The 17,115-nt window shown below is 36.3% G+C and overlaps 1 protein-coding gene across 9 annotated transcripts in view; it reads left to right on the top strand.

Annotated features, from left to right (window-relative positions):
* Positions 1-16,679, top strand: part of LOC131439483 (scavenger receptor class B member 1) — a 161,615-nt gene extending 144,936 nt beyond the window's left edge. For all 9 annotated transcript variants that reach the window (XM_058610548.1, XM_058610540.1, XM_058610544.1 and 6 more), the window contains 5 exons: positions 5,529-5,702; positions 5,759-5,951; positions 6,031-6,406; positions 6,465-6,586; positions 15,558-16,679. In XM_058610548.1, the coding sequence (XP_058466531.1) occupies positions 5,529-5,702; positions 5,759-5,951; positions 6,031-6,406; positions 6,465-6,586; positions 15,558-15,941 (1,249 nt within the window). In that variant the 3' untranslated portion in view covers positions 15,942-16,679. The remainder of the gene's footprint in view (positions 1-5,528; positions 5,703-5,758; positions 5,952-6,030; positions 6,407-6,464; positions 6,587-15,557) is intronic.
* The last annotated feature ends 436 nt before the right edge of the window (positions 16,680-17,115 follow it).

Below are 17,115 nucleotides of genomic sequence, written 5' to 3'. Positions count from 1 at the left end.
TGCATTTTTCCAAGCATCATTGCAGTATTCTGGTCATAGGTCTGACTGGACATTGCAAACTCAATTATCACATGGTTATTCAGCGTGCTGAGTATTATTCGTGTGGATGCGTTTACGGTACTTCATATCATCTGATATGCAATTTTCCTGCATTGATGCACAACGTATCCGGATTTATGGTTCTCCATACATGGTTTAGTCTGAGTATGTGAACCCAGTCACGTACCCAGAGGAGGGGCCCTGGCCCCTCCCGAAATCAAAAACTTATGTATACATATTTAGAAGGTCTCAGACATGTGTTACAGAAATAACAAGACAGTAAACGTAAAGAAATGTAACAGTTCCAGTGGAAAAGTTTAAAGTGTATGTTAAAAACACCCATAAAAGGTACACCAAGAATTAGGTACATAATCAATCTTCAGTAACATTATTTTTTTATCTTTGGGCCCCTTCCGAAACGAAATCCTGGGTACGGGCCTGTGTGTGATGTGTGTGAAGTGATGATGTGAAGTGAAGTCACCATCAGTTCAAGGACTTGCCAGTGGATGCGGGTAGACTTACAGTAGCCCCGATATGACTCATCCACTCACCTTCTTACTATAGCTGTTACCGAAAAGCGAACAAAAAGGGTTGGGCGGATACGTAAGTAGAGTCACTTACTCGTATTCCGCGGGAATAAAAGATGCTCTTCCAACCATAATATCCAGTGCATGGATGAAGCATATCGCTATACATGCTTGAACCCGCCTGATGGTTTGTTTGAGAAGGGCGCGTCAGACTCATTTCAAACCTTCAGAAGGAAACAAGTTTCCTTCAAGTGACTTGGGCTGGCTATCCACAATCCCTCGTCCAGTCATCAATTCGTCCGATGCCCTGATGCTCCCTCCCCTTTACGCCTCCGTGCAAAATGTTTTATATTGATGAATTCAATGAAACATAGTGTAATGAAATTAATATAACATAAAATGATATAATAGATTACAAAACAATATAATATAACGTAATATAATATAACATATTTTAATTTAATATAATATAATACAATGATATAAAATAACAGTTAATGTAGTGTCAGTTATGCTCTTATCTTCGCAATACTGCAGGAAGTAGAATATTTCTCTTCTAATAATAATAATAATATCCACATCTATAAAAATAATATATGTTATTATTTTTGATGACAAATTAATAATAATAACAATAAATATAATAATGAAAATAACAATAAAAAACAATATAATATAGTACAATGAATTATATAATAAATAATAGAATAAATAAAATGATATGTTGCGATATGCTATGATATCATATTACTTGAATTTATATGTCATTTCTCATCCTCTCATTCTGCCATCAACGCATTCCATCGACCATCTGTCACCACAGACACACGTGTAGGCATGAAGCTCAGCTTGTGACGACCTTGATATTTAGTTGAAAGTTACTTTAAAAATGATAACTTATAAGGAAAACAAATTTATATTTTGCGCAGAGGTACGTAGTACTACTAATAATAAACCCTATAATATAATATAATATAATACAACATAATGCAATACAATATAACACAATACAATAGAATACAATATAATATAATATTATATTATATAATAAAATATAATACAATATAATACAATATAATATGATATAATGCAATGCAGTATAATACCATACAACATAGTATATAATAACATAAAATAGTGTAAGACGATAATATATGAAATAATATGCTATGATACAATATAACAGGTAATATCGCAGTGTAAGTTACGCTCTTCTAATAAAAATAATAATAATAATACATGATGTAAGAAACAACACAATTATATGTTGTAATATACTATGATAAACACTGCACTTTAGGATGGGCTTCAACCTACAAGCCATTTCGCACCCTCTCATTCTGCTACTAACGCAGAAGGCGATAGCACCCAGTCGACGCCGTTCTATTGACCAAATGTCATCATAGACGCTCGGGGAGGCATGAGATAGGGACTTGTGAGGACTTAGTTATCTCACCATTTGACGACCAAATCCTGGGTACGGGCCTGTGTGGACCTAAAATCAAAGAACATTCTATCGTTTCTCACCCAATGTGTTACAGAGCTATAGTCACAGGAACTGATCGTTCTTCCTGGAGCGAATGAATTCTTTTGTATTGACCCTAATAGATTTTAGATGATTGTTTAGCATCTCTTATGGGGTACCAAATTTACTCATACGTACTGTGAATCGTTCTGAATTATTCCTGGAATGCAGAATAGTGCCGCTTTTGTAAAATCTCTTAATCCTCTCGGGGGATGGATATTTTATCAACTGTGCATTTTGGCACCTGCCGATCGCTCAGCATCCTTTCGAGGATGCAGAACGATTTATTTTCTCTATGTTTTGAGCTATTTTCTTACATCACCCATTTCACAATTCCCTTCCATGTTCCTTTGATCCTTCATTTTCAATCAGAAAACGATTGACAAGGCACAAATCTCCAAATAACTAGAAGAACGTGCCAGTTGAACCAATTAGTTCTCATTACTGATTCTCGCTTCAAAAACACAACTTACTGACAATGAGAAAGGTACCATCACACTATTCAAACTTTTGATAACCGAAGTATCTTTTCTTCACAAAGTTATGTGTCACAATATCAACATCGTCAGCAAAACCGAAAATCAGACATATCATAACATATTACTCTGCCCATCGTTGCTTTGACCAATCGTGTCAGTCCGGAAAACCGCATTCATGCATAATCTGTCATAGTCAATGAATAGGTGATGTGTGGGTACTTCTGGAGTACTTGTCTTATCGCGAATATGTGATCTGTAGTGGCCTTATTGTAAACGGCGTTCAGCAATAGGATTGCGTGGTCAATGCAACAGTTATGCTTACCAACCTTTTTGTCGATGTCGAACCACCTCTTCCATACATTCCTGCGGTAGCATCTCCTATTCCCAAATCATAGCAATCATCCAGTGCCTTTTCTTCATATTTAAGAAGCTCATCTGGAAATTGGTCATTGCCAGCGGCATTGTTGTTCCTCAACTTACAAATCAGCTCAATTCTCTCCGATAGGTCAGGCGCTGGGAATCAGTAGTCGTCTGAGCATGCACCCAGATTGATGATAAGTACAATAATCATACAGATACCATTTCATACAGTAGCAGCTTTGCAGTTGTTTTCTCAAAAATGAGCTTTTGTTGAATGGAATATTACGCTTAATCCTTTTTACGGCAGTAAATATTTTGCCACTATACTGTCATCTATATAAAATAGACAACATTTTCCAAATAGTTCCTTAAGAACGTGATCCATTACACGTTAATACGTGGTTGGTGCATTCTTGAGTTCAAATGGCATTCCGAAATATTCGTATAGTTCTTTTTCGATTGAAAAGGCGGTTTTCTGTACGTCCTTGATGTCGATTTCGATTTGGTGAAATCCAGAAATTAGGACAAAAAAATCAAAAAAAGTTTTTGGTTTTGCTAGTGAGAGGTTATTTATCACTAATGGTTGCTTTATGGTGATTGAGAGCAGTTAATTTAGTCGCACTCTCTCACAGTAGTCACAGACACAGCGTTTTCTGGATAGGTAACTGCTATATTAACTCGGTTTTCGAGAATGTCACGAGCTCAAAAAGTCATGACGTTTTCATAACTGGACTGTCACATCCGTTGTGACCGCTCTGAGGCAATAAATTGAGTGCAAACGGCGGTGTTTTCATTATCGGTTCAATTTCAGTTTTGATCAGCGCTAAGTAGTTCTCATGCATACATATATTTTCATGATATTTATATCTGCATTAAAAATTGAGATAAAAATTGGCATGATACAAATTTAATCACAAAGCTTGTTCATGCAGATAATTCAAAAATATTACAACTATTTACTTAAATTTCATACACAAAGTAGCAGGAGCGCAGCAGACGCAAAGACGAGAAATCATACCGCAGAGACAACAAATTTTCGTTCCTGTTTCTTCTACAATTCTGATTCATGCTAAACGTATTAATTGTTTGATCGAAAAAATGCATTGGACTAAATCAACCAGTTGTAAATCACATTCACATTCTGTAAGTCAAAGCAATTATTTACTCTGGTATTCTCATTGAACCGCTTCCTTCCAACGGGATTGCAGAGAAACAAAACATAAAACATTCCAAAAGAACCGTCTGCATTGGGGAGCAAGACACCTCATTAGAATCGAAGTAAAACGAATTTCAAAGTTGAGTCTTGTTGGCGGCTGTCTCTCGAAAATTGTTGAATTTGAAAGAAGCTACTGTTTATTGTGGCTAGCCATTCCCAGATTGTAGAAAAGAGAACAGGTGCCGATGAGAGCATACGATGATATTCACGAGAGAAAATGTCATGAGAACTATGACATTTTTCATCATTACAGTTACGGCGAAGTACAGTCGGCGACTGCTGCCATTTGTACAGTTTGACTGTCTGCTGTTTCGTGTCATTCTCCAGTAACGTTCGCAACCCTGGCTGTTGGTCGTTTCCAATGGAGAAACATACAACGGAAGTCCTTCTAAGAGTTATGAATGTTTACTAAAGAGCTTTAAGAGTTAGTTAATTTTCATGGGAGAAGAGTTATTGCTCATGGTTTGATGAGAAGTTAAAATGATGTGTTTCATGATTTTCTAATCATAACAGCAGTAACGGATTTCTTTCCGTGTAAGTCCTATGTATGGTAAGAATTTTTTTGTTATGATGTCGTTTGTTGTTCTGTGGCCGGTGGAGAAGCTCAGGTCGTGTATGTATTGGAATCCCGGATCCGGGATAAAATCCATTTGGTTACATACACACGCCGACAGCTCAGTCATCGCCGATGAGGAAAAGAAAACGTCCCGGTATAGTGGGAACAGGCTTTAAAGCCCAATCCTCACATGGACGGAACGGTTTTTTCTCTCATCAGCTTCGACGAAGCAGTCGGCGTACGTATGTGTTGGTGAAATCCCCTCACAACCTCACACCACTCACCTCCCGCCCACCGTATATGACTCCTGCACACGGGCCTGCTCCAATCCTTTATAATATTATCACCTCTGATCTAATTTACCCGTTGGTTTCAGTAACGATACGAGTATGTTGGCAACAGGTAGAAGATTTCGAGTGATATGTAGTTGTCTTTAAAGCTTAATATTTTCAGCAGTTACCTGACAAAATGAAAAATCCTTGCAAATGCGGTAAAACACATTCCTTTCACATCTTTCCAAAGTATTTTTCCTTAATCCTTAATAATCATGTCATCAAATTGAATGGTTTGGAATTGACATGGTCTGACCAAGCAAAATATTTAATTAAAATATTTAGATTGAATTGATTCGATTTTTATATTAGTTAGTAAGTTAGATTATAAATTTATTTGTCTCTATACATCACAAGTAGTCACCACTTGTGACTCATCGCCTAACATAAATCATAACAGTGGTAAATTGATTCTTACCTCAATTAACAGTTAACTTGAAACAAATCTTTTAAAAAAGTTCCATAATAAGGTATGTTTTCTTTTATTTTCACAGAGAAACGTGGGAAAAAGTCAACATTGTTGAAAATCCAAATGGAACCATCAGTTATAACCAGAAAAGAGTGTATATATTCGATGAAGATCAATCTGGAGGTTCCGAAGATGATGTGGTGATAGTACCAAATATACCAATGTTAAGTGCTACATCACAAAGTAAACATGCTGCTAGGTATAGTGAATGACTTTTAAAAAATTTCGTCTTGTTATTTTGAGCATCAATTTCAGATTTCTGCGCCTCGCTATGGCAAGTATTATGGACATTTTGAAAATAAAACCATTTGTTGAAGTTTCTGTGGGTCAACTTCTATGGGGTTATGAAGATCCCCTGTTAAAACTTGCAAAGGATGTAGTTCCTAAAGAACAAAAACTTCCGTATGAAGAATTTGGTCTTATGTATGGAAAAAATAGTACATCAAAGGTATATATTCTGTTCTATTTCTTTTATTTACAACTAGCAATAGTCGTATAACACGTGTTTATGTTTGTTTTGTTTCTAGGATAGAGTAACGATTTGGTCTGGCGCTGACGACGTTACTCGTTATGGTATAATTGACAAATATAACGGGCGATCCCATCAGTCTCATTGGACAACCGAACGATGTAATCGCTTGAACGGAACTGATGGCTCAATTTTCCCACCTCATATCACTAAGAATACTACACTTTTTGTGTACGAAAAAGATCTTTGTCGTATGTTACCTCTATCTTTCGAAAAAGAGGTTGTTGTGAAACATGGTGTACAGGGTTATAGATTCACACCGCCACTTAATGTATTTGCCTCTGTTGACATAAACCAGGATAACATGTGCTTCTGTCCAGCTGGACCTCCATGTGCACCAAATGGATTATTCAATGTTTCTCTGTGTCAGTATGGTGAGTTAATCAGGTGTTCATAACTCCACGAACTTGTGGTAACAAACTTATTTTTCAGATTCGCCTATTTTACTCAGTTTTCCGCATTTCTACCTAGCTGATCAAACTTTGCGAACCGCTGTTGAAGGTATTTCACCACCGGAAAAAGAAAAACATCAACTTTTCATTGACGTCCAACCGGTAAAAACGATTTTATAATTATATTTTCAATTAATTCATCTAATAATATAATGGAGAGCTGGCAACGTGCCGCTTGAGCCAATTAGTTCTGATTCTAGAAGTGATACATTCTTTTATCGATCCGCATGCTTTTTGAATAAATATTCATTGTTATTCAAAAATTGTGGTTAGAAATAATAGTAATAGATTGAAGTATTAAAATAATATTACAAAACCCTTCTTAATCCACCTATGGTGTAATAGTCTCATAAAAATATTTTTTATCTTTTTATTAAATAATTTCTGACACTAATTTTTGCTCATTTTTGACAAAAATTGATTCAGATTGAATCGAGTAGTTCACAAAAGCATTTTTCAAAAAAAATTTTGATGCCAAATGGCTTAGAATTGCATGAAACGTCGAGATGCCATTTCGAAAAAAAAAATTTTTTTAATCGTCCCAGAGGGATTTTAAAAAATTTTTTTTTAGATGACACTAAATTTCGATGTTTCATGCAGTTTTAAGAGTTTTTTCCAGCGCCGACGATGCGAAAAACTCGGCGAGGAATATCGGCGGCAACCAAATGGATTTTATCCCGGATCCCGGATTCCAATACATATACACACCGGCAGCTCAGTCATCGCCAATGAGGAAAAAAAAACGTCCCGGACAGTCCCGGACGGTCCCGTCCCGGTATAGTACGAACAGGCTATTATTGCTTTGCTTCCAGAATTGTAACGGTGCATTTATACTAAAGGTTGAGTAATTGGCGACAAGTATTTTCTACCACACAATTAAACAATGCGGGAAAATGAGAGTAAAAACAATAGCAAACACCCTTCAAAAGTTTTCCTTTTTGATGCTCTTTGATAACAAACATTAAAGAAAATTTTATTTTTGAATTATTTGTGAATATTTCATACAACTGAGAATGTTATCATAATTTCATGCTTTCGATGACATGTAGCAAAAATTATGTTTATGCGTTAGATACAACAATAGATATTCACTATAAAAAATCGTATCACTCTCTCAGTGGGTAAATTTTAGAAAGGCGCCCGATAGTAAAGTAAGTCGTAATCGCGACAAAAAATATTCATACCCTTTCTGCAGTAACACTATTTGACCGATTCAATCGAGCATTTGACCGATTCAATCGAGCAAGGATCCAAGAATCGAACCTACCCGAAAAAAACTCAGGGGCAGCTATCGGTGATGGCTCCATACATCCTGGAAAACGAGTGTTGAAAAAAAGTGAAGAACATTACCTTTATCAGACAAGTACTCACTATCTGAAGTTCTTCAGAAACCGACATTAAAGTCCTTTGATATCGAAGGTAATTTATTTATCTGCTTGCCTCGTTGAGACTAGAGACATTTGTTCAAAGGCTTCTCCAACCACTTCACTCAGACGATCGAAGAGCATTTTTGTAAGCCCTTCGAGCCGACACGAATGCCTCCGACCCATCTCTGCGTCGGTGGTTCCAAGTTCTTCTGCATAGATTCCTTAGTCTAGCAAATTCAGCATTTCACCAAGGAGTTCCTCTAGTAGCTCGCACAATCCGAAGTGGACAAGTCTCTTCATATGCTGCAATTATGAGTGAGTTTGTCTCGTCAACAACATTTTCCAAATCAATTGGGATCTCAATTGTTGGTTGGTACCCGTAAAATCTAGTCTCCAAGCCCTCTTCATAGAAGTCCCAGTTTATAGATCATGTGACAATGTGACAATGTGACAATATCAAATTTAACGTTTGAATGATCAAAAAAGATGTACTTATGATCAGAGAACAAAGTTTCGAGCTCATCGGGGACGAGCCAATATATCAACTCCGGCGCAATTCTATCTGAGCAGAGAGTTACGTTCAAAACCACCTCTCTTCCAGGTCTCGCAAAAGTTGTACGATTTCCTGCCTTTGACTGTGCGAACGTTTGTATTGCTCACAAATTTCATCATATCAGAGCCTCTCGAATTAATATCTGTGCTGCCTCAAATGATATGGTGAGCGTTGATGTCACAGCCGATTATAAGCGAAAAGCAGCAGTATGATAAAACCTTTTTGAAATCATCGCTTGGCGAAGGTTGGTTATGTGGCAAATATGCCGAACAATAGAGATATTTCCTATCTATGCCAGCAATAGTCATACCAACTTTGACAACACAAATATCCCGCCAATGTTGTGATCTCCTATATGAGAGAAACATCGAGACCACTATTTGCAAGTATGCATGCTGGAGGCATTTCATTCGTTCTTGTTGGAGGCAAATAAAGTTGGCTTTCCAACGTAGAAGTTTCCCTTTGGTAAATATAGTTCTTGAACTAAATTCATAGTTACAGTACGTTTAGGCTGGAGATCGGTTGGTGCTACTCTAACCATTATCAATTAAAGTAATGAACACTCTATCTCCAGCACTTATCGTACAACAACTAGAAGAATCCAAATATGTTGGCTTATAATCGCCTATAGCGAACCATGGATGGATTTTTTTAAATGCTTTGATCATTTACATCCAACGAGTTGCCAAGAATGAAATCGTCCACTATGCCAGAGCTTCGCTTAACACAGTAAGGGCAAAACCAAGATATTCCGTTCATGACTGCATTATTTTACCTCCTGCAGCCATTCAATCATCGGCACGGAAATACACCTTGACTTGAGAGTTCCTATTTTTGTGGCCTTTTACGACATGGAAAAGGAAACCAGTGGATTAATTCTTGGTAGAAAATAATTCCGCCGGATGCCACACGGCTTACCTGGTAGATATCACCACCGGTACAGGTGGACTGTAGCGCCATTTCTAGCCAGTTGGGAAACGGCTACCGACACTACACGGCTACCTAGGCTGCTCATAACGGGAATTTGACATTGATGGTCAACTTCCATGGGTGAGTATAAGTCCACTAAACAGATGAACCGTATGGCATCCGGTGGATTTATTTCAACCAAGAATTGTTCCACTAGTTTCCTGTTCCATATCATAAAACGGGAGCTTACAAGTCAAGGGATATATTTCCGTACCGATGACTGAAAGGCTGCAGGAACTGAAATAATGCAGTCGTAAATGGAGCATTTGTGGCCTTTGCGGAGCCCAAAACTCCGTGCCACAGTTATCCTAACCAATTGAAAGCATATACGATGACTTCATATTTTTTATATTACTTTTACCAGTAAATTCAATTCTACTTATTTGTTCTCATACAATAATTAGTTGTTTATAGTGTTAATTCATGACTCTTCTAAAGCAAAACAAAGTCTTGGCATTTCTTTTGTGGAACAGTCTTCACAGTCGATTCTTAGCGGACATAATTTTTGCATGGTTAGTACTATGATCCTACTGACACTAGAAATCCTTCAAGGTAGGGGCTCGAACGTACGGCAACTGATTTATAAGACCAGAGCTTTATGCATTGAACCGCCAACCAGGGCTTCCAAGCGTAGTGTGATATCCTACATAATCTCTTATCTTTTTTCAATACTGACGATTATGGGTCGTTTGTTGCTTCTGCAAAGCAAATATCTTTCAGAAAGGCTCGTTGAGATGACTTCGTAATTCACTCAATTATCCGAGATGCAAAAACGGGATGACGTAACTTTTGCATCTTCATCCTACGAGACAGGCCCTCATAAGATGAATGATGCAGATGGGATTTCACCCGCCGTTGATGGTTCGGATGCTGAAGATTGTCACTCATCAACTATCTTGGACGACACCGCTGCAAAGCGTGATGCGCCGAAGAGTAAAAATTACCCAGTCACCAGTCATTCTGGTAATTTTGGAGATGAATGGGCTGATGAGTTGACTGTAGTTGGTTCAACGAATGAAAGAAACAGCTTACCACTGTCAACTAGTCAACCAGCCAGGCTTCCAAACTTGCGCTCAGACAGAAGCAGTTTTACTAGATTAGAGTCTGTAAATGTGAAAGTGTCTACTGCTTTTTTCCAATCATCATTGCAATTGGCAACAGCTTTGACTGGATATTACAAACTCAACCATCACATGGCTATTGTTCAGTGTGCGTAGTATTATTAATGCAACTTAAAACGAGGAGGGGTGGATAATTCAAGGGTCTCAACGAAGGGCTGTTAATAGGTTTCTATAAAAATATTTAAATGGAGGGAGTGTAGTAAGTGTTTGCTAACAGGAGGTATTTAAGGTAAAATGTTTCAAATTCTGCAAAAATCTACATTTTTTAGCAGGAACAGATACGTATTGCAAATAAGAAATGGTCGTGAGAATATTTATACATGTGAGAGGTCAGCAAGTGTCTCTAATATAATAAGTTGGCAGTCAAATTGTTTGTATATATAAACTCTTAGAAAAAATGAAATTTACGCTTGACGTAAATTCAATCATGCCGTAATTCCTTCGGTTATGACACAATATTACATATATTAACATGTAAAAATAAATTTTTCGTCTGTAAGCTTCAGCTAAATGAACTGTGAAGTTAATGATATGATTTATCTTTACATGCTTTGAATTGTGAGTGTAAATGAATCGTGACGCACAGTGCATCTATACAGATGTAAATTTGTGTAGGCATACTTTCATAACAACTCAGTAAACTTAGCACATGTACTATTTGCAAATTGCTCTCATTATTCTACTAACGCTGACGCATAAGGCAAGGGCCGTTCTATTGATCAAATGTCATCATAGACACACGGTAAAGTATGAGATAGGAGAAATAGAGTTGTCGATCAAAAGATCGATAACTCTATTTCTCTTTGAAAATTTCCTCGGTAATTGTGGTTTAGCATTTATTAGTCTCCGTACGCCTGTATTTGTTTAAAAAATCAAAATGATAAAGATTTTTTATTGTTACTCTCAAAGTGACATTCATAAATGAATGCGTTTAATGCCATTATTCGTGTTTCTAGACACAATTATTAACAATTTGACATAACATCCAGGATATCATGAAAAATTGCGAAATGCTTGTCACAAATCAAGTGATATGACACGTGATATCTTCGCATATCAATTATATCTATGGGGCATTCCACGCAAAATCAGCCACCCTAATACTTTTTTCATCTAACTATTTTTTTTTTCAACAAAGAACTCGAGAATATTCGACACTTATTTTTTTATTTCAATATGGTACGTAACATTTTCGAGATATGATTTTTTGAAATTTCGCGTTTTCAAAAAAGAGCCTTTTTTCAACAGCCTATACTGTAAAATCTAATAAAGATACAAAAATTCATCCAAGACATGAAATGTGCGTCTTTTCCTTACCTTTCAAATAAGCGATTCCATTAAACAACCTTCAAAGTTAATATAATGAAAAAAATTAAAAATGAATAAACAAATAAAAAAATTTCTTACTTTGGCCTAATTGTTTTCTTTTTTTGTTGAAAAAAGAAACCTTAGGGATTTAACTCAATCTTGGCAAACTTTCAGAGTGGAAAGATCAATACTTTCGGAGCAGTGAATTTTCAATGACGACCCGCACGCGCGGAATTTACCGCAGCGCAATTCGCTCGGATACGGGCTTGACTTATCGACACATGTCGCGCCACAGATCGAATCCTAACTTTGTCAGTTTATTGCTAGAAACGTTTCAGGCAAAAAACGAGTAAAATTGGGACAAAGGATTTACGTGAGTAATAAAATAATGATGACACAAAGTATTTGCACAGTTGCAATTTTTCTATGATTTGGTTTTTCTGGTTTACAAAAACTCAATACTTCAAACTTTCATTTTTAATTCCTTGTCTCCGTGCGGCTCAGCATAGTGAAACGATTTTCTTCCAGAAATTATTTTACATTTTTTGAAACGGGTTTAAAGAAATTTCTTTGCCTTTACAAAATTTGACAATCATTGATCATTTGTAAACTTGCGTGACGTGCCATTCTTTTGATAGTTCCTCCAGCACCATCGCATGGCCAATTTCCATGAGCTGTCGCGTGAAAATTCCACTGTGCAAAACGATGAAAATCATGCTAGTGATGAGAAATATTCGCAAAGTGTTTTATATTTTTGAATTGCTGAGGAGCGCGTATAAGTGGATAGTATTATGAAAAATATTGATTAAAAGCTTCGAGAAAAAACATACACAGCTATTGCGTCATGTTTCTTGCAATCAGAAGTAATAACTAATGTTTTATGATCGATTTTTCTGTTCATTTTATAATACAAAACAATGGGGAATATGATCGCTTGTTCGTTGTTCCAATGGAAGCCAGTTATGGCGTTTTGAATAACGAAGGCGTAATTTTCCGCAAAATCGCAAATTATTAAGCTTTCGTCACTCTTCAATTTCTTTTTCATATTTCGAAAATATGAAATTTGATTTCGAGCAATGAAAGAATGCATATGCAGCTCAGTCATAGCAGAAGCAGAAAAAGTCAACGCCGGAGAGCTCGGATCGGTCGGATCGGATAGCCTTTTGCGTCCGTATCCGAACGAACTGCACTGCGGTATGCTCCACGCGTGCAGGTCGTAATTGATAAATTCACTGCTCCAAAAGTATTGATCTTTCCACTCTGAAAGTTTGCCAAGATTGAGTTAAATCCCTAAGGTTTCTTTTTTCAACAAAAAAAAAAAAAGAAAAAAATTATTCACAAGTTTGAATTTTTCTATTTGTTTATAAATTTTTGATTTTTTTCATTATATTAACTTTGAAGGTTGTTTTATGGAATCGCTTACTTGAAAACTAAGGAAAAGACGCACATTTCATATCTTGGACGAATTTTTGTATCTTTATTAGATTTTACAGTATAAGCTGATGAAAAAGGCTCTTTTTTGAAAACGCGAAATTTCAAAAAATCATATCTCGAAAATGTCACGTACCATATTGAAATAAAAAAATACGTCTCGAATATTTTCGAGTTCTTTACCGAAAAAAATAGATGACAAAAAATTTGGGTCGCCGATTTTGCGTGGAATGCTCCCTATACATCACTTGCTTTCAGCGCTAATGTAAAAATACTATAAATTAATTAATGTGACAAAACCCAACTTCTCCATCCATGATTTCGCAATTAAACTGGGAATGCCGTCTACAATCGTGCATCGAATTGAAAATTACAGGGTTGCATACAAAACGCGACCGTGCCCAATTACATTTAAAATGAAACAATTCTAAGGTTCCCATAATAAATACAAAACTAAAGATGATGCTGCGCTAAACTGAAAACTTATTCAAGTGAAAAATTAAAATTTAAACGCTAAGATTGTTTGCAAATAATAAAATTGACAATTAGATTCTGTCATGTTAATTGATTTTGTTTTATTTTTATCTCTTCAACAAATTACTATATTGCAAAGTTTTTGCAAAAAACCCTTAAGCTGGAAATCAATTATGATGATTTCAAAGTTACTTAAAAGATGTCAGCGAGTTCAAGAAGAAAGATTGAGTAAATATGTTGTCGTGAATATGACTTACTTGACTATGGGGCGCATTTTCAAAATTTACCCTGCCCAAGAATGGGCAAAACTTTATCGCGAATATCTCTTGATGTACTTAATCCAACAACTTTATTTTTCTACTAGCTATCGGTAATATGAACAGGAGTTTGTAAATAAATTTTCAACAGCGTGAGATACCCATAAATAACTGAAAAACATGGGTTTCTAAAACTTTTGGAAATAATGATGAAAATTCATAACGCTTGCTTGCCTTTTTCGCACCCGGACGACGGTTTTGAGGTAGTCAGGCACATAACAGGTCCGATTATCTACAGGACGAGAATAAAAGATAAACTTTGGTCGAAAATCCTTAATTTCTTATATTGCTAGAGACGGAACTCGATGTCGAGGTGAGGTTCTCTCTCCAACATTAGTATGAACAAAGCATGTATAAAGCGTGAACGCCCAGGTCGTCCTCTCATTTTGACTTCGCAGTCGGAGGCAGCAGCATCCGCAAGTAATGAGAGCAGACTTTTTGCGTGGTTCAAAATATCAACCAATCAGGTCGTGCTCTCATTTGTCAGGAGTCTGGAGGAACAGTCGGCAATGAAAGCAGACCTTCTGCCTGGTATAAAGCCTTAAACGCTCAGGTCACAGAGCAAGTTTTCCTTCTTAAAAGATCGATCGAATCTTCCTGCTGCTGGTCGTTTGCATTGGAGAAAAATACAAGGGAAAATGGACAATGGGGGGACATGTAAAATCAGCCCTTCTTATGGCTCCAAATGTTATCTAAAGAGCTATAAAGATTGCTTCTTTGCATATCCTACAGTGTAGTGCAAATCTAGAATAACTTGATTGGCTTTGTGCAATTTTGGCAGTGCAAAATTTGCAACAGTGTTTTTCGTACAACCTCCATTATTTTATCATAAAGAACTGCACTGGTTATTTCGTAATATTTAATTGTGTGTCAGAATGTTCAATGAATTAATCTGTACTTTAGTTGATTTGTATCGTTTCAAATTCTAGAAGTGGAAAAGTAGAAAGCTTGCACATTCGCACAATCGATCAACTAATTGATATTCGGAAGAATAAATAAGGAGTGTTGGTTTTATTCGTATTCACGACATCCAGTTATGTCTGACATTACACAACCGTACTTTTTTGTACAAATACTGATCATAACACCCTTTAAGTTTTTAAATGCTCACCTTTATTATCTTTCCCATTAATCTCGCAAGAACCGAATGATTCAAAGCCTGTTCGCACTATACCGGGACGTTGACATCATATTTGCAACTAATTTGATCGTGAATGTGATTTTGCAATGATTTCTTCAAAATTTTTTTATATTAACATATCATGAAGACGTTTGCTTTGACTCTTTCTCGAATAGATTATTTAAAATGGGAAAGCTCACTATTTTGAGACTAATTGTAATTTTGTTGACCATTTAGAGTTTTCTGCTCACTGAAAATAAGCTAGCACTCACAGATGGGCAGTAGGGACCAGTTCGGGAATTACTGCTTTAGATGATTTATCACACTATATGCTTCGCTTTCTTATAATACAATTGGAAACAATTTCTGTACTATTATTCATATTTATACTTATTTATCCATTTTTATTGCAGGAAATGGGAACTGCTCTTCGTGCTCGAGCTCGCATCCAGATAAATCTAGCAGTTAGTCAAGTCGTGGATATCAAACAGGTGGCCAACTTCCCCGATATCGTGTTTCCAATACTATGGTTTGAAGAAGGCATCGATTCACTTCCTGATAATATTCTAGATTTAATGAAGGTTGCGACGACTGTTCCACCAAAGGCAAAATTCGTGCTCACCGTTGCACTCTTTGCTCTTGGAGGATTCCTGTTTGTTATAGCTGTTTTCTGTTTAGTACGAAAATCACACCGACAAAGCACGTTACATCTCGAAGGTTCCAATTACTTAGCAACTGCTTCTGTAGATCAAGCAAAGAAAAAGGCTAAAATGGATAATGGTAGTCATACAAATTAAACACTCCTTATTGTTATTATAGTGATTGGGATATGACTCTTAGGTTTCCATCTAGACAGTATGTAAAATATTTATTTTAATTAAACAAGACATGGTTCATGGGAATGAAATGCTTGATAAGTTTGCTCAATGTAGACAATTTAGAAAATCTATTCGGTAAACAACTAAAACTCTGCGGGAAGATGCTTATAACATATGTATGTACAAAATGCAAAATACTGATTTAAGATAGTTCGAAAATGATTGCCATGCCTTTATGGCGAATAGAGTGCGTGATTATCCAAACGAATAAAAACACTTTGCAGTGCTAAAATTAAGATACCGAACGAGCTGACATTACGATGATGTTAGAAATATCATTTGAAGAGAATCTCGAACCAATCTTAAGAATCTTAGAGTATGAATTTAATTTTCTTAGGAACATAGATATTTTGGTAAGAACTTTTTATGATAAATATGTACTTTTTGCTTCAAAAACATGTATAACAGGTTTAAACGGTATAACTGCAAACATCAGTAAAAATTTTGATAGATATTGAACAGTTTTATGCATTCGTATGACAGTTCATAAACATGTAGCAAACATCTGAAAAATACATAATTCTAATTTCACTATAAGTCAATATGCCTTTCCCGTCGAAAGCGGCACAATTACAATGTACAACTTATAATTTTTACATTGACACAACTCATTCCAGCATCATGGAATATGGTGCAATAATAAATTTGATAGTTGAATATTTTCGTTATGTTTTGAAAAGAAATTATCGGTCCAATCCAAGTGTGAAGGTGTTGAAGTGCACTCGTATCCGAGACCGCCCGTGGTACGCTCGTTTTGTGTTTGTGCTCCGTATCGGGTGGATATTATTTACAAAACCTCGAGTGCGAAGTACAGATGTCCGATACCGAGTCGATATTTTGAGGTATCAATACTTTCTGTCGAGAATCGGGTATTTATGGAATCGATAACGCATCAGAGCGATACTGTTAGTATCGATACTTTTGATCTCGATATTTACAGTATCGCAACAGATTAAAGTCAATTATCATTACGACGGGACATGTTTTCTTTTGTTTCCATTATAAAGGTTTCAACCGTAAGGTTATTCGCCTCTTCGGGCCAGGAAAACTATAGGTGCATAGTTTCCTATCAGAATCGTCTAAGTATTCAGTC

The sequence above is a fragment of the Malaya genurostris genome, chromosome 3 (assembly GCF_030247185.1).
Source record: "Malaya genurostris strain Urasoe2022 chromosome 3, Malgen_1.1, whole genome shotgun sequence".
Classification (NCBI taxonomy): domain Eukaryota; kingdom Metazoa; phylum Arthropoda; class Insecta; order Diptera; family Culicidae; genus Malaya; species Malaya genurostris.
The sequence above is the reverse complement of the archived record's forward strand: the minus strand, read 5'-3'. Positions and strand labels throughout refer to the sequence as shown.